General features: G+C 43.1%; 1 protein-coding gene across 1 annotated transcript in view; it reads left to right on the top strand.

Annotated features, from left to right (window-relative positions):
• Dnah3 (dynein axonemal heavy chain 3) overlaps window positions 1-26,367 on the top strand; it is a 169,665-nt gene that overhangs the window by 105,066 nt on the left and 38,232 nt on the right. The window contains 10 exon segments of the mRNA XM_032892767.1: window positions 7,390-7,493; window positions 9,990-10,284; window positions 11,936-12,115; window positions 15,216-15,339; window positions 15,435-15,591; window positions 15,839-15,982; window positions 18,464-19,130; window positions 20,253-20,418; window positions 20,861-21,077; window positions 24,117-24,299. Coding sequence (XP_032748658.1) covers window positions 7,390-7,493; window positions 9,990-10,284; window positions 11,936-12,115; window positions 15,216-15,339; window positions 15,435-15,591; window positions 15,839-15,982; window positions 18,464-19,130; window positions 20,253-20,418; window positions 20,861-21,077; window positions 24,117-24,299 — 2,237 coding nt within the window.

The raw sequence follows: 26,367 nt of genomic DNA on the forward strand, positions 1-26,367 counted from the left end.
AAACTAGATCTTGCTTTTCTGGTGTGTTTGGATATTTAGTGTTTGCTTTGGTGGGAGAATTGGGCTCCGATGATGCCATGTAGTCTTGGTTTCTGTTGCTTGGGTTCCTGCGCTTGCCTCTCACCATCAGATTATCTCTAGTGTTACTTTGTTCTGCTATTTCTGACAGTGGCTAGACTGTCCTATAAGCCTGTGTGTCGGGAGTGCTGTAGACCTGTTTTCCTCTTTTCTTTCAACCAGTTATGGGGACAGAGTGTTCTGCTTTCGGGTGTGTAGTTTTTCCTATCTACAGGTCTTCAGCTGTTCCTGTGGGCCTGTGTCTTGAGTTCACCAGGCAGGTCGCTTGGAGCTGGAAGGTTTGTCTTACCTGTGGTCCCAAGGCTCAAGTTTGCTCGTGGGGTGTTGCTTATGAGCTCTCCGCGGACGGCAGCAACCAGGAGCAACCGCCCTTTCCAGGAGCTTCTGTGCACCAGGGTTCCAGATGGCGTTTTGTGTTTTCCTCTGGAGTCAGAGATGTGGGTCGAGTGTAGACTCTTCTGGTTTCCCAGGCGTGTCTGCCTCTCTGAAGGTTTAAGCTCTCCCTCCCACGGGATTTGGGTGCAGAGAACTGTTTATCCGGTCGGTCCCTTCAGGTTCCGGCGGTGTCTCAGATGCAGCGGATTTCCTGCTCTTGTGCCCTTATCCAAGGGAACCCAGAGGCCGTATACAGTTTCCTCTTGGGCCAGGGATGTGGGCAGGAGTGGGCAGTGTTGGTTGTCTCTTCCGCTCTGCAGTCTCAGGAGTGCCCACCTGTCTCGGCGGTGAATTCTCTTTACCACGGGGTTTGGGAGTAGTGAGCTGGAGGCAGGGAGCACGAGATTCTCCTGTTATAGTTTTCTAAAGATATAGTATAATAGCATTATAGTTTTCTATAGATACAGTATAATAATATTGCCATTGTCCAGAAGAGACTGAACATCTCACCTTTGATCTCATCTTTCTGTTTCATCTCAGCCTATTTTCTCCTTGTGCTTTTTTGTTCCTGTTTCATTTTTTTCAAACAGTTGCCTTCCACACCTTGCTGAGGATGCCAAACTGTCCCCTGAAGCCAGCCGGTCACACACTGACCAGGTTTTAGAGATCTTCCCTTCAGATTGGCCTCATGCTGTTCTTTACTCTGCACTTCTATATGTTCTTCTGTTTTCCTTTGCTGTCCAGGCCAGTCTGTTTTCTCTCTGTGCCTGCAGACGTGGTTCTTAAGTTGCCTTTGATCCCACTCTTGGTCCACTCAGCAATGACATCTTTCCTTCATCTTTGTAGCAATAGGGCCAGTGCAATGAAGTGTTCCCAATCTTTTTCTAGGTAACTTCTTCAAGAATGTCCTTGTGCACTCTGGTGACCTCATCTTCTCTTTCTTTGTCCTATCAACTGATAGAGCACACGAGAAACCAGAATTCCCAGCATTCACTACTAACTGACTTCTTCATATACATCTTTGGTAGTAACTACTTAATAACTTTGATTCAGAAAGAACTTTGGTAGTCTGGGGAGATGGCTCAGTGCTTCCAGTGTTTGTCTCACATGCAAGAGGGCTAAACCTTGGGTCCCCAGAACACATATAAAGTACCTAATGGATGCAGTAGTTCATCTATAATTCCAGCCTTAGAAGATAGAAACAGGAAATACCTAGAGCAAGCTAGTTAGCAAGACTAGCTATATTGGAAAGCTTGCATTTGATTGAGAAAACTTTCTTAAAACCAATAAGAAGGGGGATCAAGTTTGATTTCCAAAGCAACTTTGGGCCTCATACACATATGTATCTGTACACAACACACACACACACACACACACACACACACACACACACAATCACATAAAAGAAATAAGCAAGCAAAAGCTGTTGTAAAACTTAAATGAACCTCAAGTCACTGATGTGAGCAAATTTTTAGGAAGTCTAACCTTACTTTCATCCCCGTGATAAATATCTACTTTCTTCCCGATAGTTTTCAAACTTCCCATTGCTTTAAGTTATGAGTAGGTTCAATAATACTCATAATATATCTTTAAAATGAATTCAAAGTACTGCATGCTCTAGATTAAGAACCAGTTGGATGGCAGAGAGCCAATGACAACATATGATCAACTAATGCCATCTGTGAGAAGCAGACTTTTCTCTCTGTTTAATCTTTGCATAAAGGTTCTGTGGCTCCTTAGTTTGAAGGCCACCTCTCTGAATTTAAAGTGCCATTTGTTATGACTCTCTCCATCCCCTTCTTTACTGTGCTCAGTGACCCTCTTGACCTCTCCACTATGGAAAAACAGCTAAATGAAAGGAGAGGATGACATCACCATCCTCCCAGAACAGTAGCTGATAGGCAGCTGGAGAGCTCCTTAATGTTGAGTGCAGTTTTTAAGCAGCTACTGGGAAGAACCCAGATTTCCTTTCCTTTCTTCGGTAATCACTTGATTTGTTATGTTCTGGTCTGTTTTCCATTCTGGAAATTATGAACACCTGAGATGGTCACAATAAAAGGAGGCTCATGGCTTTGGAGGTCTCTGCTCATAGTGAGTTGGCCCATTAGTTACAATGACAGCACATGACACAGAAAGCCATTCACCTCCTGGTGACCCATAAGCCAGAAGGAGGAGTAAGAAGAGCTGGTGTGTACATAAACCTGTGTCCAATCATCTCGCTTCTTTCTACTGGATCCTGCCTCCTAAATGTTCCATCCACTTCCACCAGGGCCATAGGCAAAGGCCTTCAATACATGGGCCTTTGGAAGATGTTTTCCAAATACTTTCTTCATTCAGCTCATCTACTTTCTGCTTAAAAGGCATTCTACTAGGATTCTTCCCATGTTTGCTTACAGTGACACCAACCTTTTATTCTCCTGTTCTTTACTAAATAGTAGCAAACTGAGAAGATCCTAGCCAGATCCTACCTATCCGGAAAGGGGTATGCCTCTCAGGGCTAAATGTACTTTTTATTTAAAAACTCCATTGAGTCATACTTTAAATACTATGAAATTCACCCATTTATTTACACAAATCAGTGACTTTTAGTAAGCTTACTCAGTGAGGCCATCATCATAATCCTATTTTAGGCTGTTTCCATCACCCCTGTAAGATCCTTCATCCATATATTCAATTTATCTCTGTTCTCCTCACTGGAAAGCAGCCTCTAACCTATTCTCCAAGGATTTAGCATTTCGTGTAAGTGCAGTTATGAAACATATAGTCTCACTTCCCTCTAGTCACCCGAAGATCCTTCAAATGCTTTCATAGCCTTGTCACCAGCATCCAGGGTTACATTTCTATGAATAGACTTCAGGAAATCCACCTCCGACTTCGTGGGATTCTGCTTTCTTGTTTTTTCATGATCTAGGAACCATGTCTGTGAGATCCTTGTTTGTGAGGCAGGGATTTATCTTTCCAGATGATGCTGCCATTTCCCTCTGTTCAACTCTTCATTGCATGACCTTTGAAAGGTTACTTATCAGCTGAGACGTTCGCTTTATTTTTCAGATGGGGAAGAAGTCAGAGGCAGATGAAGTGTTCAGAGTTTGCAGAGCATTTACCCTCCTCAATTTCTGCTCTCTTCTCCTTCCTCCCTGGACCAGAGTTTGACTGACAGCACAATGCAAAGAAAATAAAAGTGATTCTAAGGAGAAGTTTGGAACTCAGTGTTGGCAGACAGCTTCCTGTGTGCCTTTCAGGGCCTTTCAGGGCCTTTCAGATGCTTGACAGATAGCTTAGTCACTCTCCTAGTGATTTTCTAGGCTTATCTTAAACTCAGATCCACTGCACAGATGTGCAAAATGGTAGTGCTGGCCAAATTACATAGCTGGTAGGTCCATTTAGTTAAATCTTTGTTCTTTGGCCTAAATGTTCTTGAATGAAACCACAAACTAGCCCACCAAGGAAGGGTAAAAAATGTTACTAATACATACTTTTAGTATTTCTTATTTTCTTATTAAAAAAAACTTCCTAAGAAAAATGATGGAAAGGTATTTTTTGTTTACATCAACCTGCTTTAATAGGTATTTTAGTTTTCAAAATGTACTTTTTCCTGTGACTCTGTCATCTCTTATCATCCTTTTCTATAATGTCTATAATGGTATATGTCCATTTAAAAACTCTATTTATTTGTTGTTGTCGTCATCGTCGTCGTCGTCGTTGTCATCGTCAGGGTGGACGATCAAAGCTAGAGCTTTGGGTATGCTAGGCCAGTGGTCTGTCACTGAGCTACAGCCTCAAACCTTTTTGTTGGTGTTTTTGTTTTTGTTTGTTTTGTTTTTGAGATAGGTTCTTACTATATAGCCCAGGCTGGCCAAGAATCCTTTATCTTCCTAGCTCTACTTATCTCCTGACCAAGACAGTAGGTAAGCTACCATGCCTTGCTCTCATATGTGATTATTTCTTTAAGGAATTTTTTCTGTGTTAATACATGGGTTTTACAAATAACATTATCATGACTGAAAACATCCTCTTCATTTTATAAGGCACAGTGTTCACTGGTTTCCTAACAGAGGCCTTCTCAACTAGTTTCTTACTATCACAGATGGTGTCACATGCCCATACATATGGATTACTTCCACTATAAATTATTTCCTCATGATAAATTTCCAGAAATAGTATTTTTTTAGAGAGCAGTTTTTAGCCCAGTGAATATAGTGTCAGATTGCTTTCTAAAAATGCCATCCATGGCCAGGTGGTGGTAGTACATGCCTTTGATCTCAGCACTCAGGAGGCAGAGACAAGAAGATCTCTGAGTTCAAGGCTAGCCTGGTCTACAAAGTGAGTCCCAGGACAGCCAGGGCTATACAGAGAAAATGTCTTTAAAAAATAATTAAAAATAAAAATGCTGTACCAAAGTTACTTCTAAGTTGAAGGTGACACAGGATGACAGAAGCATCCTTCCTTAATACATGACGATATCACAACAAAATATTCTTCAACAAATACTGTAGAAAGAATTGATACTTAATTCTGTAAATATTCATAATATTACTGTTTTGTATACTTGACTTTTATTTTACAACAACAATACAACAATGTAAACTACAATCATGAATGTTATATTAAGTGACTTAAAAGCATAGTATGTTTTGAACTCCTTATAGGTGTGATTTTTGTTTTAATTAAGAAATGCCCTTGGGGGCTGAAGAGATGGCTATTTGTAAAGGGCTTGTCTCTTAAGTAAAATGATGAGAGTTTGAATCTCTCCCATTAAAGAGCTGGGTGTGGTCACAAACACTTGTAATCCTAGAGACGTCAAGATGGGAGGCATAGACAGGAAGACCTCCAGGAGCTCACTGGAGCTAGCCTAGACTACTTAGTGAAGTTCTAGACCAATGAGATACCCTGTCTCAAATGCAATGTAGAAGAGATCTGACAAACCCATATCCTTGGTCCTCTGACTCTATAAGCTGTGCTCACAAGAGCATTCACGTACCTGTGAATGAATGTAGGGCCACACACTCAGCACTCATGTGGAACCAGTATCCTTACAGTAAGTAATGAGTATCTGAAGTTCAAGAGATCCTTCTGCTTCACAATCCTCTTCTGCTACAACTAAGAAAAATTAAATTTTTTTTGTTAGAGACAGCATCTTATATGTATCCCAGGCTTGCCTCAAAATTGCAATCTGTCTGTCATAGTTTTATGAACACCAGAAATTCAGGCTTTCCCACTACACATAGCTAAATTGAATATCAGTGTTTAAAAATTATGTCATATGACTTCATTCTTATAAAACATTTTTAATATATTAATGCACCTGGGGAAAGGGCTGGAAAAACTATCATCAAAAGTTTATTTGTACATGTGGGATTATTGTATGGTATTCTTCCTAGTGAGACATGAGCAGAGGCATCTACTTGTTCTATATGGGCAGCCAGTGATAGGCCAAAGTAAGGATAACACAAAAGTCCACATTGATGAAGCAATGAGTGTCATTGGGGTTACTTGCAGGAATATGAGCAAAGGGTCACTTATAGGAACAGAAATTACTATAAGGGTAACTTTTGGGAGCAGAAAGGGCAGCTGTATCACCAAAGCCCACCCCAACATGGGTGACAGCTGAAAAATGCTGCAAACCTGTAGCACACTGCACAGCATACAGACAGTATAACAGGCTGGAGAGTCCCTTCCAGGTACCTCAGTTGGTCTGAGCCTCTTCCAGGCAGCTCAGTTGGTCTAAGAGTATCTCTCAGCAGACCTTACTGTTTATATATACTTGGGAAGGGAGGGACCCACAGTATCTTGTTGGCTTCAGGGACTTCCTGAAGCCCTTGAATTGAATTTATTTCCTGAGCTGAAGGGTCTTGTTTGCAGGATGAAATGTTTCACTTCCCCTTTTAACATCCTCTCTCTTAATGACCTTCCTTCCAAGATAAAGGTTTTATCTGGGAGGAAATCGCTACATAACAAGAGATTTAGAACAACTTATTACTTCCTTTGTTATTTAAAAATTCGTTGCTTTTTTATTAAAGCTACTTTGGCTTCAGGGACAGTGAAGATGGTTCTGTCAATAAGATACCTGCCACCCAAGCATGAGGGCCTGAGTTTGCATCCTCAGAATTTACATAAAATGCCACCATAATAACATGTGCCTATAACCCTGGTGCTGAGGGGCACAGAGAGAGGTAGATCCTTGAAGTTCATTGTCCAGCCAGTCTATCGGAGTCAATAAAGTTCTGGTTCAGTGACTCCATCTCATGAAAGCAAAGGTGGAGAACTATCAAGGAAGACACCTGACATCAAGTCTGACCCCCACAGTCATAGGTGCATAAACACATACATACCTGCTTGCACACAAGCACATAGTCACATTAACAAGTACACATGCACGTGGGAGGGGGTAGAAAGAGAGAGAAATAATTTAATTGAGAGTGCGATCCCATCACTAGGAAGGCTGAGGTAAGAGGCTCACAACTTTAAAGCTAAGGAGCTGGCCAGATGCTGCCAAGGCTGACAACCTGAGTTTGCCCTCCCCCCACCCACCCCTCCCGTCCCTGGGACTTACATGGTGGAAAGAAAGAACTGACATTGTCCTCCATCCTCCACACACATGCTGTGACATGCTCCATCCCACCACCAAGTACATAAACAAATGCATGTACTTTAATAAACGAGTCATAAGCTACGTTTTGCTACATAGTGAATCCTAGTTCAATACAGAACAGGTCCCTATCCCAAAGACTAAAAACAAGAAGAATTTACATAATCTTCACTTATCATTTCATATGGATAATAAAGATTTTTGCTCCAGTTTATGGTGCCACTGACAGGTGTCACCACAATTATGCTGGGACTGACACTTAAACATTTTAGATGCCTATAAGTTGGGCAGTCAAATTCCTCAAATGTGAAACTTACTAATGACACGTTCTATTTCTTTGGGTGCAGGAAGCGTCTATGATTTTTACTTCCTCAAACAAGGGGGTGGACACTGGAATGCGTGGACAGAATATATCACCAAGGAGGAGGAGACTATCCCTGCCAACGCAAAGGTAAAGGAAATGCTGTGGTTTCTGGAATTTTCTAAGTGCCCTTCCAAATGGAAGAACAACCAGCTCCCTATGAGCATTTCCATGATGCGTTTTGCAAAAATCAAACCCTCAAAACCATAAAGTTTAATATTAGAGAGACCTAGATCCATTGCATAGGTAGGCTTCAAGCTCCACACCTCAGTTTACCCAACTGTAAGATGGGAAAAAAAAAGATGATCACCAAGAGTGAAGGTAGTCTATACACCCAAGTAGCACATAGTAGGAATTAGATAGGTGTTTGCTGTTATTCTCATCATTGTTGTTATTCATAGCATCATAACTGCCTTGTCTAAACCTAAGAAACCCATATTATATCCTTAAAAATTTCCTCCTGCAAAACTCAGAAAGAGCACTTCCAATCAATGGATTTCCTGGGTAATGGTTAATGCACATGTATTTCAGCCCTACAGAGAATATGCAAGATGAGTGCTCTTGTGCCTCCATTTGGATAACCTAGTGGACATTATTCATCCTGCTGAGATGACTGTGCAGATCTTCCAAGTGGGCTTTTAGAGGGCAGATGGAAATGTGAGGATATTGCGGGACCACAGCCACACTCACAAGGATGCTTTAGACAAGGTTGATTGTGCTGCTCTGAGGACAAACATCCTAAGGGCTGGGCTCTGTAAAGAAGACCCAGCACTGAGATTCTTAGCTTTAATTGTCCTTATACAGCTCTGTAGTCTCAATTCCAAGGATTTGAAAGTGTACTAAACCCACATGGACAAGAGCCCAGTGTATTTTCAGCTCCAATGGGTATTTTCCTCTTGTCAAACGATCGTTTGAGTAGCTGAAAATAACACTGGGTGAAATCCAGCTGGCTTCAAGTTCCTGATCTAGGCTGCAAACTGGGAGTCTTGAACCTGCATTCAAGCATCACTAACAGGCCACGGGTTTCATGGAGAATCCTGGCCTGCTTGCAGCCTGTTTTATCCTCTGCCTCAAAGGGTTACAGGGAAGACCTCAGAATAATACAGGCATGACATCCTTGTCTGAATCTTCTTACTATACATGATCGTTCTCTTCTCTGCTTTAATGACCATACCCATCTGCTTCTTTTCAGTTAGCCAAATTACTTCCTGAAAGAAGCCAAGCTTTTGTTTGCAAAGGCTTCCAAGCTGCATAGATTCAGTGGTACCCAAGTCAAGGTCAAGTCTGGTTTTTGGGAGCAACATTTACAAACTGTAGTGTGAATATTGCTCCCTGATGTCATACAACACAGCAGCTCAAGGTCATTACTCTTTTCCAAACTAGACATGATACAAGGAGACCTCTACATATAATATACACCTTCCTACCCTTTGCCTTGCCTCATTAAGGGATCAGTTGTGACAAAAATTATTACAGGGTTCAGACTCAGAATTCAAACTTAGATAAGATATTCTATCTAAAGTAATAAGGATTCCAGAAGCTATGATTGGGATCTCTAAATCCACTTAGGATATGAGGCCCAGGAGAATATATTCAATTCCCATATTGGAAAAAATGAGGGATTCAGTGGTTGTGGGTCTTGGGACCCAGAATCTTAAGGTTGGGGAAAGCAAATGAAGGACAAGAGAAGTCTTCTGGCATTAGCTTTGTGTCATTGCAGCACAATGTCTGAGAGTCAACTCTGAGGAGGAAATATGTGCTTTGCTCAGGATTTTATGCTATGCTCACTTAGCCCCATTGTCACAGAGCTAGTATTGAGGTATAACATTACTACAGAAGGGCTCAGCAGAGAAAAACCTACTCACCTCACGACTTCTAAGAAGAAATGGGAACAGAGACAGGATATGGGCCTGAAAAATGTGCTCCAAAGACCCCTCTTCAATGTGTCTTCTCTCTTGTGACTACCAACTTCCAATAAACCAATGAGCTATGAACCCATCAAGGGATTAATCTGTTGATGGGGCCAAACCCCTCAGGATCCAATTACTTCACAAAATCCTCACTTCTGAACATTTCTACACTAGAAACCAAACCTTTGACTACAACACACCTGAACTTTCTGAGCCAGACTAGGTGGCACATGGAAGGTGGCTCTTGCTTGAGATAAAGCAGACTGGGTAAAAGCAAGTCTCAGGGAGAGAAGCTTGGCACTGAACTTGACTATTGGTTTTTATGTGGTTTAGTATTAAGAACGTAAACTTTGGAATCATACAAGCTGGACTCCAAAATCCCTGCCTTTCCACTTCTTATTGAAGAAGACCTGCTATACCTCTCCTTCCTCATCTAAAAACAGGGACAAATCACTTACCTTTATGTGGTTGGTCCCGTTTGATCTCTGATAACTTTGTATTAAATGCCATGATTGTCCCCATTTCAGAATTGAAACTGAGGTCCCTTGAAAAGTTGAGCATTTGCTCAAGGTCATAAAGATATCAAAGAATGGGATACAGTTAAGCCCAGATCCTTTGAATCCCAAGATTCACTCCTGATCCAAGACCAAGACTTTCCTGTATCTTTGTGAGACAGGTATCAGACCTCATCATTCCCACGACGGAGACTGCCCGGCAGACCTTCTTCTTAAAAACCTACCTGGACCACGAGATCCCCATACTGTTCGTGGGTCCCACAGGAACTGGCAAATCAGCCATCACCAACAACTTCCTTCTCCACCTTCCCAAAAATGTCTACCAGCCCAACTTCATCAATTTCTCTGCCAGAACTTCAGCCAACCAGACCCAGGATATCATCATGTCTAAGCTGGATCGTCGAAGGAAAGGCCTTTTTGGGCCTCCCATTGGGAAGAAAGCAGTGGTGTTTGTAGGTAAGGCATGGGCTTAGGTCTGGGTAGACCAAGTTCTTGTATCCAAACTGCGGTAAGCCAAAGCTTCTGTTTCTCTCTGTGGGTGACTTAGCAGTTCTACCACCGCTATGTTTTTTGCTTCTTCTCACCTCCATCTTCCTCCCTCCCTTGTTACTTACTTCCTTACTGTCCCTCCTCTCTGCTCTGCTTTCTCTTTCTTCTTTGTAGTGAACAGTATGCCCAGGAGATTGTGGTGGTGGCAGCTAAACTCTGACACTTCCAGAAGTAACGTTTGTGTCCATTTGCATCAGGTAAGTGAGCTTTCACTAGGAGATATCAGATAAGTGGGTCATCACCAAGCGAAGGAACCCAATAGCTGCTAAGAAAATGCTGGTGAAATAAGAGCATAGACAGTCAACATTCACTTTTGTACAAAGCACTTCCTCTTTTTTTTTTTTTCCCCTTTGGGCCTCATACCCACATGAGATTCATCATCATCATATGGATGTCCTAGGCTGGCTGCTGACCCAGGAGGTACTCCTAACGCCCCCACTGTCTCAGATCATCTTGTGCCCTGTATTTTAAGCTCATGTATTAATAATATAAATTTCATGGTTATATTTATATCCTTACACATGTTCATCATCTCTTGAAAGGCAGGAATCTTATCCATTTTATCTTTCCTTTATTTTCTACCCTTTCTACTTTCCCTTCATCCAGGTCTCCCACAATTTTTATGATATACCCAAAGCCAGTTGAAACCTTACACTAAACCAAACTGGGTTCTATATCAATTTTCAACCCTAGGTATAGTTTGAGTCAGCCTCCCTGATCTCAGGGTTGGTCCCTTAATCTCGAACATATTTACATTAAATCAGTTAATTTGTCTAAAGTTCCTGAAATGTTAACTGACACAAACTGATCAGTCTATTAATATTTGTTGGAAAATAAAACAAAGAGCCCTTTCACCGAATTCAGTGTCTCCTATGTGCCCAACTGTGCAATGGGTTGCAGGCAGAACATGTTCTTGTAATTAAAAGAACCTGTAACCCCCTCTTGACATTTTGAGTTTGCTCATGAAAGACCCAAGTTCAAAGCCTTGCTCCCACCAGAGTTCAGCTATTACAAATTGATTTAAGGCTCCTCAGAAGGAGGGGTTCTTACTCAGTAGTACAGCATTTGCTTAGCATGTAGGGAGGCTCTGGGTTCAATCCCCATCACCACTGAAAATATGTTGGCTGGCAGGCACCATGTCTATAGTGTTTGAGATAAGCATGGGCAATACAGTGAGACTCTCTCTCAAGACTGAAAGCTCAACAAACCAAAAAACTTTTGGCAGGCACCTTACTGTTGTATGCTTAGCAATGTCTGTGGTATTGTAGACAGTGAATGTGACTAAGAAAAATGGGAGAAAGTTAAATGCTTGCTTGTTGATGTCACTCCGTGTATAGTATAGCCATGATGGACAGAGATTTCAAGAAGATAGCAAACTCTAAACCCAAGAAAACCCTTTCCCATCTGGTCAGGATGTCTGTCTACTGACTGGGTCTTGAATAGGAGCAGGGTCACCAGAAACAGATTTTCTCATGGAGGTTACAGTCATTGGTGACCCTTGTAAAACCAAAGGATCCCATAGACTCACAGTGTGTGTGACTGTGGCTTCTTTCTACAGATGACCTTAACATGCCAGCCAAAGAGGTGTATGGAGCCCAGCCCCCCATTGAGCTGCTGCGGCAATGGATTGACCACGGCTACTGGTTTGACAAGAAAGACACAAACAGGCTGGACATTGTGGATGTTCTGCTTGTGACTGCCATGGGTCCCCCTGGTGGAGGAAGGAATGACATCACTGGTATGTCTAGGAAGAGGGTTTATTTCTCTCTGTTTCCCTGCAGAGCTGGGGATCATGGATGAATTGGTTTGGCTCAACAGGAGAGATTGTAGATTATGTGCCTTCGTGAGAGCTGGAAGGTTTGAGTTAGCTCCAGATGTTGGAAGTTGTGTGTAGTGTGGTGGGAAGATGACAAGAGTCTGTAAAGAGTCTTGTCTACTCATCAAAAGGGGGTACCACGTGAAGGGAGGAGCTACAGGGTTGCATTTGCCTCGGGTCTGAGCCCAACAAAGTCTAAGGTACCTCGACTCCATAGGGAGCTTGTTATATTTCTATTTTCAAACAGGAACGTTTCTAGAACCCACAGCAATGGGCAGTTCAAGTTCAGTCACAAATAGGATCTCTGAAAAGTTTCTAGTATAGAATCTAGCACTTGCAATTGCCAGGAATGTGTGTGGTAACGGGATCAAGCATGGCAATGGCTCCAGTGAGAGCATCCACGTTCTACAGATGCTCAGGAAATGCCAAGCTGAGGCAGTTAAGTGGGTTTGTGGGGTCTGCTCTGGAGTGGGTCATCTCAAGAAGTTAAGATGATCTGATGAGTCAATTTCTTAATTTCTATCCAGAAGTCTGGAAAAATGAAAAGAATCTAGGGTTGTCACATGATAAAAAAGCCGAGTCACTCCTGTTAGCTGTGAGAGAGAATGCTGAGTCACCTTCATGGTTGGCAAGAACAATCTTGTTTCTATTGTAATCCATCACTGTCAGGGAATGATTGAATTTGAGGCTGATGGTTTTAGAAAGATTTCTTTTAATTGTATGTGTATGAGTGTTTTGTTAGATGTATGTTTATATGTGCACCGTGTGTATTTCTGGTGCCTGTGGAGGCAGGAAGAGAATCCCAGATCCCCTGGACCTAGAGACAGTTGTAAGTCTCCATCTGGGTGCTAGAGACCAAAACTGAGTCTTCCTCAAGGTAAGTACCCTTAACCACTGAGCCATCTCCTTGTCCCTAATGTTGATTCTTAGTGAAATTGTATTCAGTGGGGAACCAATAACCTAGCTTATAACGGACAGTTATTAGCATTCAGATGGAGAAACTGAAGCTCAAGGCAGTGTGTTATGGTTATTGGGAGCACAGCAATTGATGGCAGTAGCCTGTTTGCCTAACACAGAGAGAGCATGATTATATGTTAAATACTATTTTTCATCAAATCTGAATGGTGTTCTCAAAATCACATGCCTATCAATGGCTACAGAGCAACAGTGTAGAAAATATAAGTCTACCTCCACATGTATACATATACACATATATATGTACACATCTCTATGTACAAGTACATACATTATACACACACATACAGGTAGAAATAGAAAAGGTGCTCAACATTAACCTCTGGTTTACACACAAATAACACACATATACATACTCACACATGAATACATGAATACCAAACACACAGACACACACCTATATACACATATGTAGGCATCCATGCATCCATGCATGAACACACACATGCCAAACAAACATGCCCACATATATGAACACATACATAACAAACACATAGAGGCACACACACAAAAAATTAGTCTACTGTTACTTTTTTAACAAGAATATATGTGTGTGCTTTAACATTTTATTGTTTATTCTTATATGTGTGGGTGTTTTGTCTACATGTATGCCTGTGTGACATGTGCAGACAGTGCCTGTTGAGTCCAGAAAAGGGTATTGGATCCCCTGAGACTGGAGTTACAGATAGTTGTGAGCCCAATGTGGGTGCTGGGAATAGAATGTAGGTTCCTTGGAAGAAAAGCCAGTGCTCTTAGCCACTGAATGAATACTCGAGCCCCTATATATGCATATTTATATGTACAATCGCATACATATAATTACATGTGTGTAGGCATACACAGAAACTACATACTTTACATGTGTATTGCTGTAAGTATGTGAAAAGCTGAGGAGGAATTTGGGGCAATGGCAGCGCCACAGCACTACAGGTTTTGCTTCTCCCCAAATCCATGTACAAATGCAGACAACCAGAGAACAGAACTCCAAAAACTTACTAAACAATAGTTATAGTGAGTCTAATTTACAGAGCCCCAATTCTCAAAATGCTAATGATTAGCAACAAACCCCAGACAGCTACAGGACCTGAAAACTGTCTGCACATGCAAATGAAAGCAGGAGGAAGTGAAGGGACTCAGGCCTGAGAAGGGCGGGTTAGTAAATAGTGGTTATCTTGGGAATGGAGAGAGAAGTCAGCGAAGGAGATGCTTTCTTAAATAATAATAATAATAATAATAATAATAATAATAATAATAATAATAATAATGTTTTTGCCCATTATACAGTAATCAAGTATTTCCTTTAGTTTTTAAAAATAATGTTGTGGGGCTGAAAGGAAAAAGATACTTAATTAAGAGGATACATTGTTCTTACAGAGATCCTGAGTTCAAGTCCCAGCACCCTTGTTGGGCAGTTCACAACTGCTTGTACTAACTACAGCTCCAGGGGATCCAATACCCTGTTCTGGAGTCCTTAGTCACTGGTATCCATGCATGCACAAAGCCATACACAGATGCACATGGACATACATAATTAAAAAGTAAGATCACTGATCTTTCAAAGGATCTGGCTTTGATTCCCAGTACCCATGTGATTGCTCACGACCCTCTTTAACTCTGGTTTGTAGGGATCCTGTGCCCTCGGTCTGCAGGCCACTACATAATGCCCTGATACACACTCTCATTCATAGAATTAAAATAAGTAAAACACATTTCTAAGTAAATAAAGAAGAGTGAAATCTTAAAAATAAAGCAACCTCATGTGCCAGAGGAGGCAGAGTTAGCATCCCTTCTGCAGATCAGGGATTTGTCTGTGTGTGCACTGAGCAAGCCACGTGTGGCTACTGGACACATCTTTTGTGGTCAGTGAAACTGAGGAGTCCCATTCTTGATGTCATAGCTCATATTCAGTGTAAATACTGTGGCTGGAGGCTGAATGTTGGATGGCAGAACTGTAGAGCTTGAGAGCAGAGGGATATTGACTCTGCTCCTTCCCAGGGTCACTAGGTCTGGAAAGCGTGTGTGCAAACTCACGTGTTTGTGTTTCCAGGACGGTTCACTCGCCATCTAAATCTCCTTTCCATCAATGCCTTTGAGGATGAAATCTTAACCAAAATTTTCAGTTCTATCGCTGACTGGCATTTTGGGAAAGGGTTTGATGTCATGTTCTTACGGTAAGAAGTTCCTGTAGCTTCCTGCTTATTGACCTGGGGGTGGTCCTCATTTCTGCTTGACGGTGTGACTGATCTGCCTCCCTTTGCCTCCTGAGGTATGGGAGGATGCTGGTCCAAGCAACCCAGATCATTTACAGAGCTGCAGTGGAGAACTTCTTGCCAACTCCCTCCAAATCACATTATGTCTTTAACCTTCGGGATTTCTCACGGGTGATCCAGGGAGTGCTGCTGTGCCCCCACACCCACCTACAGGTCAGTTGTTTCTGTTTCTGTCTTGAAGATCTTTTGGCAATATTCCTGGAGCTGTACTGCTAGTGTACCTAGTATAATAGGCTTTTACTAACCACAGACTCTATTCTCTGTGGTGGGCATGGCATAGTACTTTCTATCCATTGTTTAATTTATAGCTCACATCGACCCCAAGATTTAGAGACTTTGTGAGAACCATCACCACAAGTACCATCCTTAATGCATTCAAATGACTGACTCTGGCCTTTAGGATTTGGAAAAATTTATCCGGCTTTGGATCCATGAAGTTTACCGAGTCTTTTATGACCGCCTGATTGACAATGATGACAGGCAGACTTTCTTCAACTTGGTGAAGGAAACCACTTCCAATTGCTTCAAGCAGACTGTGGAGAAGGTAAGCCTTATTCTAGACTCATCTAGCCTGAGAAATGGGCCCACATTAGATTCAGACGGTAGATTTTACTCCCCCCATCCACCACCACTCTTCTCTGTGGATCATGGCAAATGGCACATGCATTTGTCAGCTGATTTGTTGACATTTTACTTGGCCCAATTTTGCTCCACTTCTGTGGCAACACAAGTTTCAGTATACTCAAAATGGTTAATATGAGGTTATTTATTTCAAATTAATTTAAGGGACTGGAAACATAGCTCAGTGAGTAAAAGAAAACGTTGCCCTTGCAAAGGACCCAGGTTTGATTCCTTGAACCCACATCAAGGAGCTCACAATTACCCCTAACAAAAGCTCCAGGGGAGCCAATGCCCACACACATAAGCACTTACATGTACATGCACACACTCACACATGGACACACCTAAACATAATTAAAAACAAAAATAAAACTAATTTAAAATAAATCCTAAGGCCAATTCATTTGGATTTGGGGAGGAAAACATAAATTTTTATAATTTAATCAAGACCCTGGTAAAATTCAGGCAAAAAACATTTAATAAAAAGTGTAGTAGTGACATTTTCTTTTGCCTACTTTGAAAGTGATCTTAAACCTATATGTTAGCATTTTAATTTGCTTCACCAATACAGCTATGTTTCTGTAGGGAAAATTGTCTTTTTGCTTCATCTGGAGGCCGAAAGCAGAGAAACTAACAGGTCCTCATATCAGGAAGAGGAAACAGCTAAGCATCCTACTCTACACAGGGTAGAGAGCAGGGATATTGCCCATGCCTCTGTTTAGTACAGGACCAACCATGGGGAATTAATGCCATCCATACACTGTCTTCCGTGTGACCTTAAGAGCTAACCATCAATATTTAGCGACTTAGGGGATAACAAATTGCCCTGCCCCTCCTCCTCCTTTTGTTGTCCTTGGCTTGTTTTCTTGTTTGTTTGCTTTTCTAAAACAGAGTCTTGCCAGGCTAAAACATGTGAGCCTCCTGACCCTGAGTCCTTGGTGTACACCACTACACTTGGCTCCCACATCTTTTTCTTCTTTAAAAAATTTCTTTTATTTGTTTTTTTTAAACGAGTTACTTCTTCACAGGACCGAGTAATTTTAAAGATAATACTGGGAAGCACCCACAAACCCGCACACCATCCTTGTGCAAGGGCTATGCCGATCTTCTCCCCTCTGTTACAGTGCCAGTATGTATCCTAGCACTCCTTTGTTATTAGTCTATTTTGTTTCCTTTTGTAAATCATTTTGTTTGTTTGTTTGTTTGTTTATTATTCACTTTACAACTCAATATCAGCCCTTCCTCTCATCCCAGTACCCCTTCATATAAGTTCTCCCCCTATCCTCCTCTGGTGTCAACCTTCTTACACCCCCCATCCCATCCTCTACCTCCCCCATTTACCCCCCATCCCCATCCCACACATTAAGTTGGGCAGGACTAGGCACATTCTCTCCCACTGAGTCAAAACAAGGTTGTCCATTTAGGGGGGTAGGATCCACAAGCAGGCAGATAGGAAACAGGCTCAGGGACGGCCCCTGCTTCATTTGTTTGGGGGACATTCAAGCTGAGAATCCTAGTAGTGGGGGAAATGGATCCTGAAGTGGCTACTTCTGTAGCCAGGCAGGACTCCCAGTGGGAGGATAAGGACAGCAACCCACCCACATTGACCTAAAATGTGTCCTGCCTACAAGATGTGTAGGGGCAAAGAGAGAGCATAGCCTGAGGGAATGGCCAACTAATGACTGCCTCAAATTGAGACCCATCCCATGGGCAAGAAGTAATCCCCAACACTATTAATAATACTCCATTATGCTTGGAGACACCCTTTGAGAGGCCCCATCCAACAGCCAGCCAGTGGAGAGAGTTGTAGAGACTCATACCCAAACAGTAGATGGAGCTTGAGGAGTCTTATGAAGAGTTGGGATACAGATTGAGGGACCTGAAGAGGACAGGGACTCCACAGGAGGACCAACAGAGTCAACTAACCTGGACCCTCGGGGGCTCCCAGAGATTGAACCACCAACCAAAGAGCAAGCTCAGGCTGGACCTAGGCCCCTGCACATATGCAGCAGAGGAGCAGCTTGGTCTTCCTTTTGTTTTGTTGAGGTTTTTTTGTTTTTTGTTTGTTTTTGAGACAGAGTTTCACAGAGTGGTCCTGACTAGCCTAGAGCTCACTTTGTAGACCAGGCTGGCTTTGACCTCACAGAAATCTTCTTTTTTCTTTTTTCTTTTCTTTTCATTTTTTTTCCCTTTTGTTATGTGCATGTGATTCTGAGCTTGGTGGCATACTCCTTTAATTCCAGGAGGATCTCTGTGAGTTCCCAGACAGCCTAACCTACATAGTTACTTCCAGGCCAGCCAGGGTTACCCAGCAAGACCCTGCCTTAAAAATAAACAGACAAAAACACTGTAGTCAGGGATGAGGAGTTGGCTCAGGAGTTAAAAGCACTTATTCTTCCCACAGGTGCTCATCCACCTGTCACCCACTGGCAAAATAACTGATGAAAACATCCGTAGCCTCTTCTTTGGGGATTTTTTGAAGCCAGAAAGTGACCATAAAGTCTATGACGAGATCGTTGACCTGAGAAACCTCACGGTGGTGATGGAGTACTATCTGGATGAGTTCAACAGTGTCAGCAAGGCTCCCATGTCTTTGGTCATGTTCAAGTTTGCCATTGAGCACATCTCCAGGATCTGCAGAGTCCTAAAGCAGAACAAAGGCCACCTGCTCCTGGTGGGCATTGGGGGCAGTGGGCGGCAGAGCGCCACCAAGCTGTCCACGTTCATGAACTCCTATGAGTTGTACCAGATTGAAATCACAAAGAATTATACCGGCAATGACTGGAGAGAGGACCTGAAAAAGATAATGTTGCAGTCAGGAGTGGCCACCAAGAGCACCGTGTTCCTCTTCGCGGATAACCAGATCAAGGACGAGTCGTTTGTGGAAGACATCAACATGCTCCTGAACACAGGTGATGTGCCCAATATCTTCCCAGCTGATGAGAAGGCTGACCTTGTGGAAAAGATGCAGACAGCAGCCAGGACGGGAGGAGAGAAGATTGAAGTCACTCCCCTGTCCATGTACAACTTCTTCATCGAGAGAGTGAGAAAGAACCTTCACATTGTTCTTGGTAAGAGCAGTTAAATTCCATCTGTTCTTGGTCCTCTGCAGTCATTAGGGTCTTCTCAATTTCTCAAAGTCAGATTCTTTTACTGACCCCAAAACTGATCTAAGCAAGGCCTAGTCACAATCTGGACTTCCTCTGGTAATTTTCCTCAATCTTCATTCAAACAGACTGTGTTGAACCTGTTCCTATCTCTTCAGTTCTTTGTCTTCTTCTTCAAGAAAGATCAGAGCTTAGCATATTATCAGGTACAGAACACCAGTGTTCTCCATGAATGAAATGGCCAGACTATCCACAAAGCCAGAGGATGTGCTTAACGTCCTCTTATACTCACCTTTCTCTGTCCGCGCTGCCTTCATTCTCAGCCACTGTTGTCTCAGATCTCACCTCTGCACCTTCCCCATTTCTGTTCTTGTTAATCATAGACTTTTCAGATCCATTAATCCAGAGTGGCTTTTTTTTTACTGTATTGCAGATAAGACTGATAATGGTGTGTGTGTGTGTGTGTGTGTGTGTGTGTGTGTGTGTGTGCGTGTGTACATGTACACACAAATTAAAATCATCGCTTTCGATTAGAATGAGAATCAAAGGACAAGTCTTTCTTGCCTGTGTCTTATAAGGCCATGCACCAAACTAGCCCTGCATCCTCTACCCTCATGTCAAGCCAGACTCTTGTCATGGACCTCCAGCTGCACTTCACCTGTGCATCCTGCCCCTCCAAACACTAAACAAACAGTGAACGGAATCTGAGGTGTGGAACCAAGATCTCTGTGGCTGGACAGAGATGGGGTCAGAAACAAGCCATAGACAACTTCTGTGGGTCTGTAGATATAGCTGCCTTGTATTAAAGCAGCAATAGGACAAATGGAGCAGAGGGCTCTATTCCCACTTAGGGACCTAAAGGCATAATAGTGCACAAAGGAGATGAATGAAACAGACTGTCAGAATGCGATGAGATCCCATCATATAAATGTCCCCCGATTCCTCTGTTCCCAAGGCTCTCATCATGGCTATTATCTAATCCCTACTTACCAGCCGGAGGCATTGCCTGTCCCTTGCAAACTTTTACCTTCTCTTTGCTTCTCCAAGCTTTTGGGAAGGGAACTAACAGAGCCTATTCTTCCCTAGCCATGAGTCCGATTGGGGATGCCTTCAGGACCCGCCTGAGAATGTTCCCTTCACTTATCAACTGCTGCACAATTGACTGGTTCCAGTCCTGGCCAACCGATGCCTTAGAGTTGGTGGCCAACAAGTTCCTGGAGGACGTGCAGCTTGATGACAACATTCGGGCAGAGTAAGCTTTAGCTTCATTTCAACACCTCAAGTACTCCAAGCTGAAATCCCAGACACCTCTGGGGCCCCCAGAACCTACATGGTGGAAAGAGCAAATCAACCCCTGCAAGTTGTCTTCTGACCTCCATATGCATGCTACGATAAGTGCATGCATGCATATGTACACAAAGACACATGGAAAATAAATAAAATGCAATTAAAAAGTACTCTACACTCCCGAAGCTTCTCCAAACTGCCAAAAATTGATGAGTATTGCATAAACCCTAGAGATTCATAAAAGAGTCAGAGGTCATCCCTCTCCCTTTGGCTCTGTTCACCCATTAGGTTCTAGCGGGCCAGTCACTGTGTGTACCTCTGGTGTCCTGGTGTCCCTTACCAAAACACTGCTAGGTCTCTTCTTTGGAAAGCAAGTTCCCAAACAACTGCTCTGACTTCCTTGGCAGGGTCGTCTCCATGTGCAAGTACTTTCAGGAGAGCGCGAAAAAGCTCTCAGTTGATTACTACAACACACTTCTCAGACACAACTATGTGACCCCCACCTCCTACCTTGAATTGATTCTAACCTTCAAGACGCTCCTGAATAGCAAGAGACATGAGGTGGACCTGATGAGGAACCGCTACTTGGCAGGCTTGCAGAAACTGGAGTTTGCATCTTCCCAAGTAAGTACTTCAAAGGAACAGGAACAAAGGGCCAGGATATGCTGGGCATCGAGATACAGAACATAAGAGGGTATCAGATAAAGACAGGATCCCACCTCACTTAATTCATTCAATCTCAGTGTCAGGTGATCCTGTCTGTAAGATTGTACTCTCTTGTTCACTGGTGGGGGGGTTAGGTTTGGCATTAACTGGGTCTCAAAATATGGCATAAGCTGAGCATGGCAGCGTGTACCTTTAACCTTTCCCTTTGGAAGCAGAAGTGAATCGGAAGCAGAGGCGGGTCCATGACCAGCTTGGTCTACAAAGTGAGTTCCAGCCCAGCCAGGGCTGGCTACCTTGTATCAAAAAACCACAAAACAAAACAAACACAGTAAAGTAGCATTTATCCTGACTGCAGAGTACTGGCACTCCCTTACAGTTAGGACCTCGACTGCAGCAGCCTCCTGAGGCCTTGGGCAGGAGAAGAGCAGGGCTTTGTAAGATTAGGCCTGGACTCAAATAACAATGGTCTGACCTGTCAGTGTGGCACTACGGCTCCACTGCTCTGGTCTTAGGTTTGCTGGGTCTAATGTTGAAAGCTTAAGACCCTCTAGACAAGTAAGAGAAAACTATGTTGTTGGAGAGGCAGAAAGGGGATCTAGATGGTCCAGATCTGGAAGGGAATGATGACAGAGGTTAGCATGCTTTGAGCCTTGTGTGTTGCATGCCTGGTGCTATGTGCCAGAAAACACTGCTACCATCTCCTGTTCCAAAGAAACTACAACACAGAGAGGCCTGAGGACATTATTCAGCCTGGTGATTAGTTACACTTGAACTACAACTCAAAGAAGCTTGACCTCCAGTGTGGATTCCTGATCAGACTAGCCCACCATGGTCTGGTTTCCAACACAAGCTCCTGGGCGCAGGGGGTGGTGGTGGTGGTGATAAAAGTACATGAAGTGAAATTCTAACACTTCATTGGGCAAAAAAAAAAAAATCTCTAATGAATTTGGTTTTCTAAAATAATTACAATCCCCTAAAAAGTGTTGAGTTCTCCATTACTGAAGGTACTCAGATAGACCCAAAGGATGTGTGGCAGAACTGTTTCCAGGGCATTGGCTCTACAAGATGGCTGGCCCCAAAGCCTAAAAACAACAAGTCTGTGCTTCTTATAGTTCTAGAGGTCAGGAAGGCAAGCCAAGGTGATGGTAGATCTACTGGCTGGTGGGGGCTCTCTTCCCAATGACACAGGAACATTATGAGTTAAGTTTTTAAAAAAAGATTTATTCATTTATTTTATGTATATGAATGCTCTACCTGCAGGCCAGAAGAGGGCATCAGAACTCATTACAGATGGTTGTGAGCCACCGTGTGGTTGCTGGGAATTGAACTCAGGACCTCTGGAAGAGCAGCTGGTGCTCTTAACTGCTGAGCCATCTTTACCCCCGTGATTTAATTTTTAATGTGTTGCGTGTGCGCATGTGTGTGTTGGCAAATTGCTGGAATCAGGTTTACTTCTTATACTTAAAACCTTTTTTTTTTTTTTCATTGTTACATGCATGTGGGAGTAGGGGAGGGTGTGTGTGCTGCAGCCTGAGTGTGCAAACCCGAGGGCAGCCTGCAGGAATTACTCTGTGCCTTGTTCTACGTTGACTCCGGGTTAGAACTCAGGCTGTCAGGCTTGAAGGCAAGTGGTTTTACCCAATATTAGACATCCTGCCAGCCCTCCGCTTCAGCCTTTACACGGATTCTGGGGAGTCTAGCTCAGGTTGTTAAGCCGTATAGTGAGCACCGTTACCTGCTGAGCCATCCTGCTAGCCCAGACAATGATCTTGATAGGTTTTTACATTGTAGAAAGGACAGATCTCTTGTTTCTTCCTCTAACTAAGGATATTTATCCCATCTTGAGGCTACTACTCTCCTGACCTCATCTAACCCTAATGACTTCCAAAGGTCCCATTACCAAATATCCTTATCTCTGAATTAAGCTTCAACATATACATTGGGAGGCAAACATTCTGTCTGCAGCACTAGAAAAAGTAGACTTGTAAGTTTCCTCTTGCTTAGCCTGGTGGGACTCACCTGTAACCTCAAGACTCTTAGAGACTGCGCTGGAGAATTAAGAGCTTAAGAGTCTGACTGTACTGTGAGTTGAAGGCTAGCCTGTGATTTCTCTCTCCCTCTCTGTCTGTCTCTCTGTCTCTACCTCTGTGTCTCTGTGTCTCTCTTTCTGTCTCTCTCTCTCTCTCCTCTCTCTGTCTCTGTCTCTGTCTCTCTCTGTCTCTCTCTCTCTCTCTCTGTGTGTGTGTGTGTGTGTGTGTGTGTGTGTGTGTGTGTGTGTGTGTTGTATCAAATTAAAAGTAGCTTTAGAACCTAGGAGCTACGAAAATGGACCAGGGATAAAACACTTACCACAAAAGTGTAAAGACAAAAGTTCAGATTCTCAGAGTTCAAATATATGCCAGGTGAGCATAACAGCCCACCTATAACCCCAGCAGGTCAAAGGATCTCTGCACCAGGCTGGCTAGCCAAATTAGTCAGTTAGGCAGCTCCACTTTTGTGAGACCCTCTCCTCAACATATCTGCCAAAAAACACACCTAACATCAACCTCTAATCTCCAAATGTGAGGGCTTGCATGGGGGAGCACACCCACCCTACCCCACCCACACACACATACACACACATACAGTGGCTTTTAATAGTTTTATGACTTGGTCTCTCTCTCTCTCTCTCTCTCTCTCTCTCTCTCCTATACCAAACAGTAGCCTAGAAACCTAATGAGGAAGAAACCATCTTGCTAACATATTTGCTTGCCATTGTGTGCCTGTGCTTTGTACAACTCTAGAAACTGCAACACTCAGTGTAGACTCAACAACCAAGTGTTGAAAGATTAGGGACATAAATATTGGTCAACGAGTCTATGTCCAGTGACATGTCAAAACCAGCCGTCCTTCCTGTCTGCATTTGTGCTGTATTACAGAACCACGCTTGCCTTGACCAACTTCGTTTTTAGCATTGGCACTTCTGATCCTGTCTCTCCTGCCCCTCTTCCTTGTCAGGTGGCTGTCATGCAGGTAGAGCTGACCGCCCTCCAGCCTCAGCTCATCCAGACCTCAGAGAATACAGCGATGATGATGGTGAAAATTGAAATGGAGACAAAAGAAGCTGATGCCAAGAAACTGCTGGTGCAGGCAGATGAGAAGGAGGCTAATGCTGCTGCTGCCATTTCTCAGGCAATCAAGGTATGACCAGCACAGAGGTACAGCAGGAGCTAACGAATGTACGTGGTTGTGCCCACCTTGCAGATGAGACAATGGAGACTCAGAAAGGGCGAGTGGGTTTTCTGGATCACCAGTTAGGAGCTAGTGGAGAAGGTTCTTGGCCATCTGTTCACTATCCCATCCTGAGTCAAAGCTGGGACTCAGTATGATCTCATCTGTTAACTTTCCCCTCATTCACTGTGCCCTGGCTGCAATGGCTTTCTGGTTATTCCTTCCCCAGGGCCTTTGCACTGGCTGCTCTCCTTGCCTATCCGTATCCCCATGCCATCTTCTTCACCTCTGTCACATTTTTGTTCATTCCCGCCTAACGTGTGTGTATATACGGAACAGATGTCTTTTGGATGGCAGAATATTGAACCTAGAGGACTGCATTTGTAGGTGCATGCTGAGAAAGGATCACCACACATTCAGAGAACAGAAGATAGCCTCATTAGCACTGATGTGACGATTGCATAGGTCTCAGAGCACTCCCGATAAGTGATTCCATTTGAGGATTACAGGCACTTAATGAATGACAGGTGTCAGTATGTGAACATTGCTAGCATTGGGGTCAGGGTGAATAGCCTCACAGAGCCCTGTAGACCATTGACAGGACTATATGCCAAGATTCAGGACACCTAGACTAAGGCATTTGTCCATGTGCCTGAAGGAATTAGGGAATTCATTAGGGAATTCCTTCAGCCATTTTCAAGCATGAGTTTGAGCAAGAGGCAGCCTGTGTCTGGCATCTGTCCGAAATAGGTCATGAGTCATTTTCTTGAAAAGTACAGGGCTTCCAATTGGCATCTCTCCAGTGAATCCTGAGACCTGACCTCTGGTAGATGTTTTTCAGAGGGTCTGATCCCTCCCTGTTCTCAGAATTCACAATGAACACCATGTCCTGGATTGTGAAAGTTGGTTCACTTGCGGTCTTAGTGGCTCAGAAAGAAGACATAATAGAAACCATAAAATATAGCCATTTCCAGGTGCCAGGAACCAGATTCTAATGGGCAATTTGTCATTCTATGGTAAAATGATTATACTAGACACTCCTCATATTTAACATATTAAACACCTACTATGTGCTGGTTCATTTTTAGTTGGGGAAAATAGGAATGAGTGAGATAAAAAAAAATCATTTTCCTCATGGAAGAGTATATTCTCTGGTACTCATTCTCTTGACTACTAACAGCCTTATAATACACTATGATACACACCATACAGAATCATTCATTCCCACTTGACATATGAGGAAATCATGACACAAGATTTTTCCAAAGTTGCATGGCCACCAAGTGGCATGATTCAGACCTAGAGTTCTTTGACCCAGAACCATGGCATATGACCATGAATCCAGAAGTTGCAGACTGGCAGCTGGGGACCACATGTGTCCTGGGGTGCATAGAAGATTTTATTGACTCATTTTGAGGCAGGGCCTTGCTATGTATCCCAAACTGACCTTGAGCTCATGATCCTCCTGCCTCAGCCTCCTGAGTACTAGGATTGTGTGTGTGTGTGTGTGTGTGTGTGTGTGTGTGTGTGTGACAACCACACTCAGAGATGTTTTATTCTAAATCAGAAATAGTTAACTTTTAAAATGCAAGTAATTTCAAGTGAAAAAAAATCTGAAATATTTGCTTTTCCTTAGGGAAAAAATAATTAGGACTCTAGCAACGTTGGCTCTGCTTTCTTGGGTTGTGCCTATCCACAGGAGTAAGAAGCTACTGACCTTTTGCGTTCTAGCTCCCCAAGCCCCTTCAAGTTCAATTCCTGCTCTCGCCTCAGTGCCCTGACCCCTGGGTGTGTGGGCCTTTACAGCTCATTCATGATTCTGTACTGTACCCAGGCAGCCAAAGAGCACTGCCAGCTCTGCTCCTTCCTAGGTTTACTGAGGAAAATAAAAAACAGACAGACAAACAAACAAAGAAACCCATGGATTGGAGAGATTTCTCAGTGTCTAAAAGCCCTAGTTGTGCAGGCACAGGGCTCATGTGATGGCTTACATGTATCTGTAACTTTTTTTTTTTCTTTTTCTTTTTTTCGGGGCTGG

The sequence above is a fragment of the Rattus rattus genome, chromosome 2, assembly GCF_011064425.1.
Source record: "Rattus rattus isolate New Zealand chromosome 2, Rrattus_CSIRO_v1, whole genome shotgun sequence".
NCBI lineage: Eukaryota > Metazoa > Chordata > Mammalia > Rodentia > Muridae > Rattus > Rattus rattus.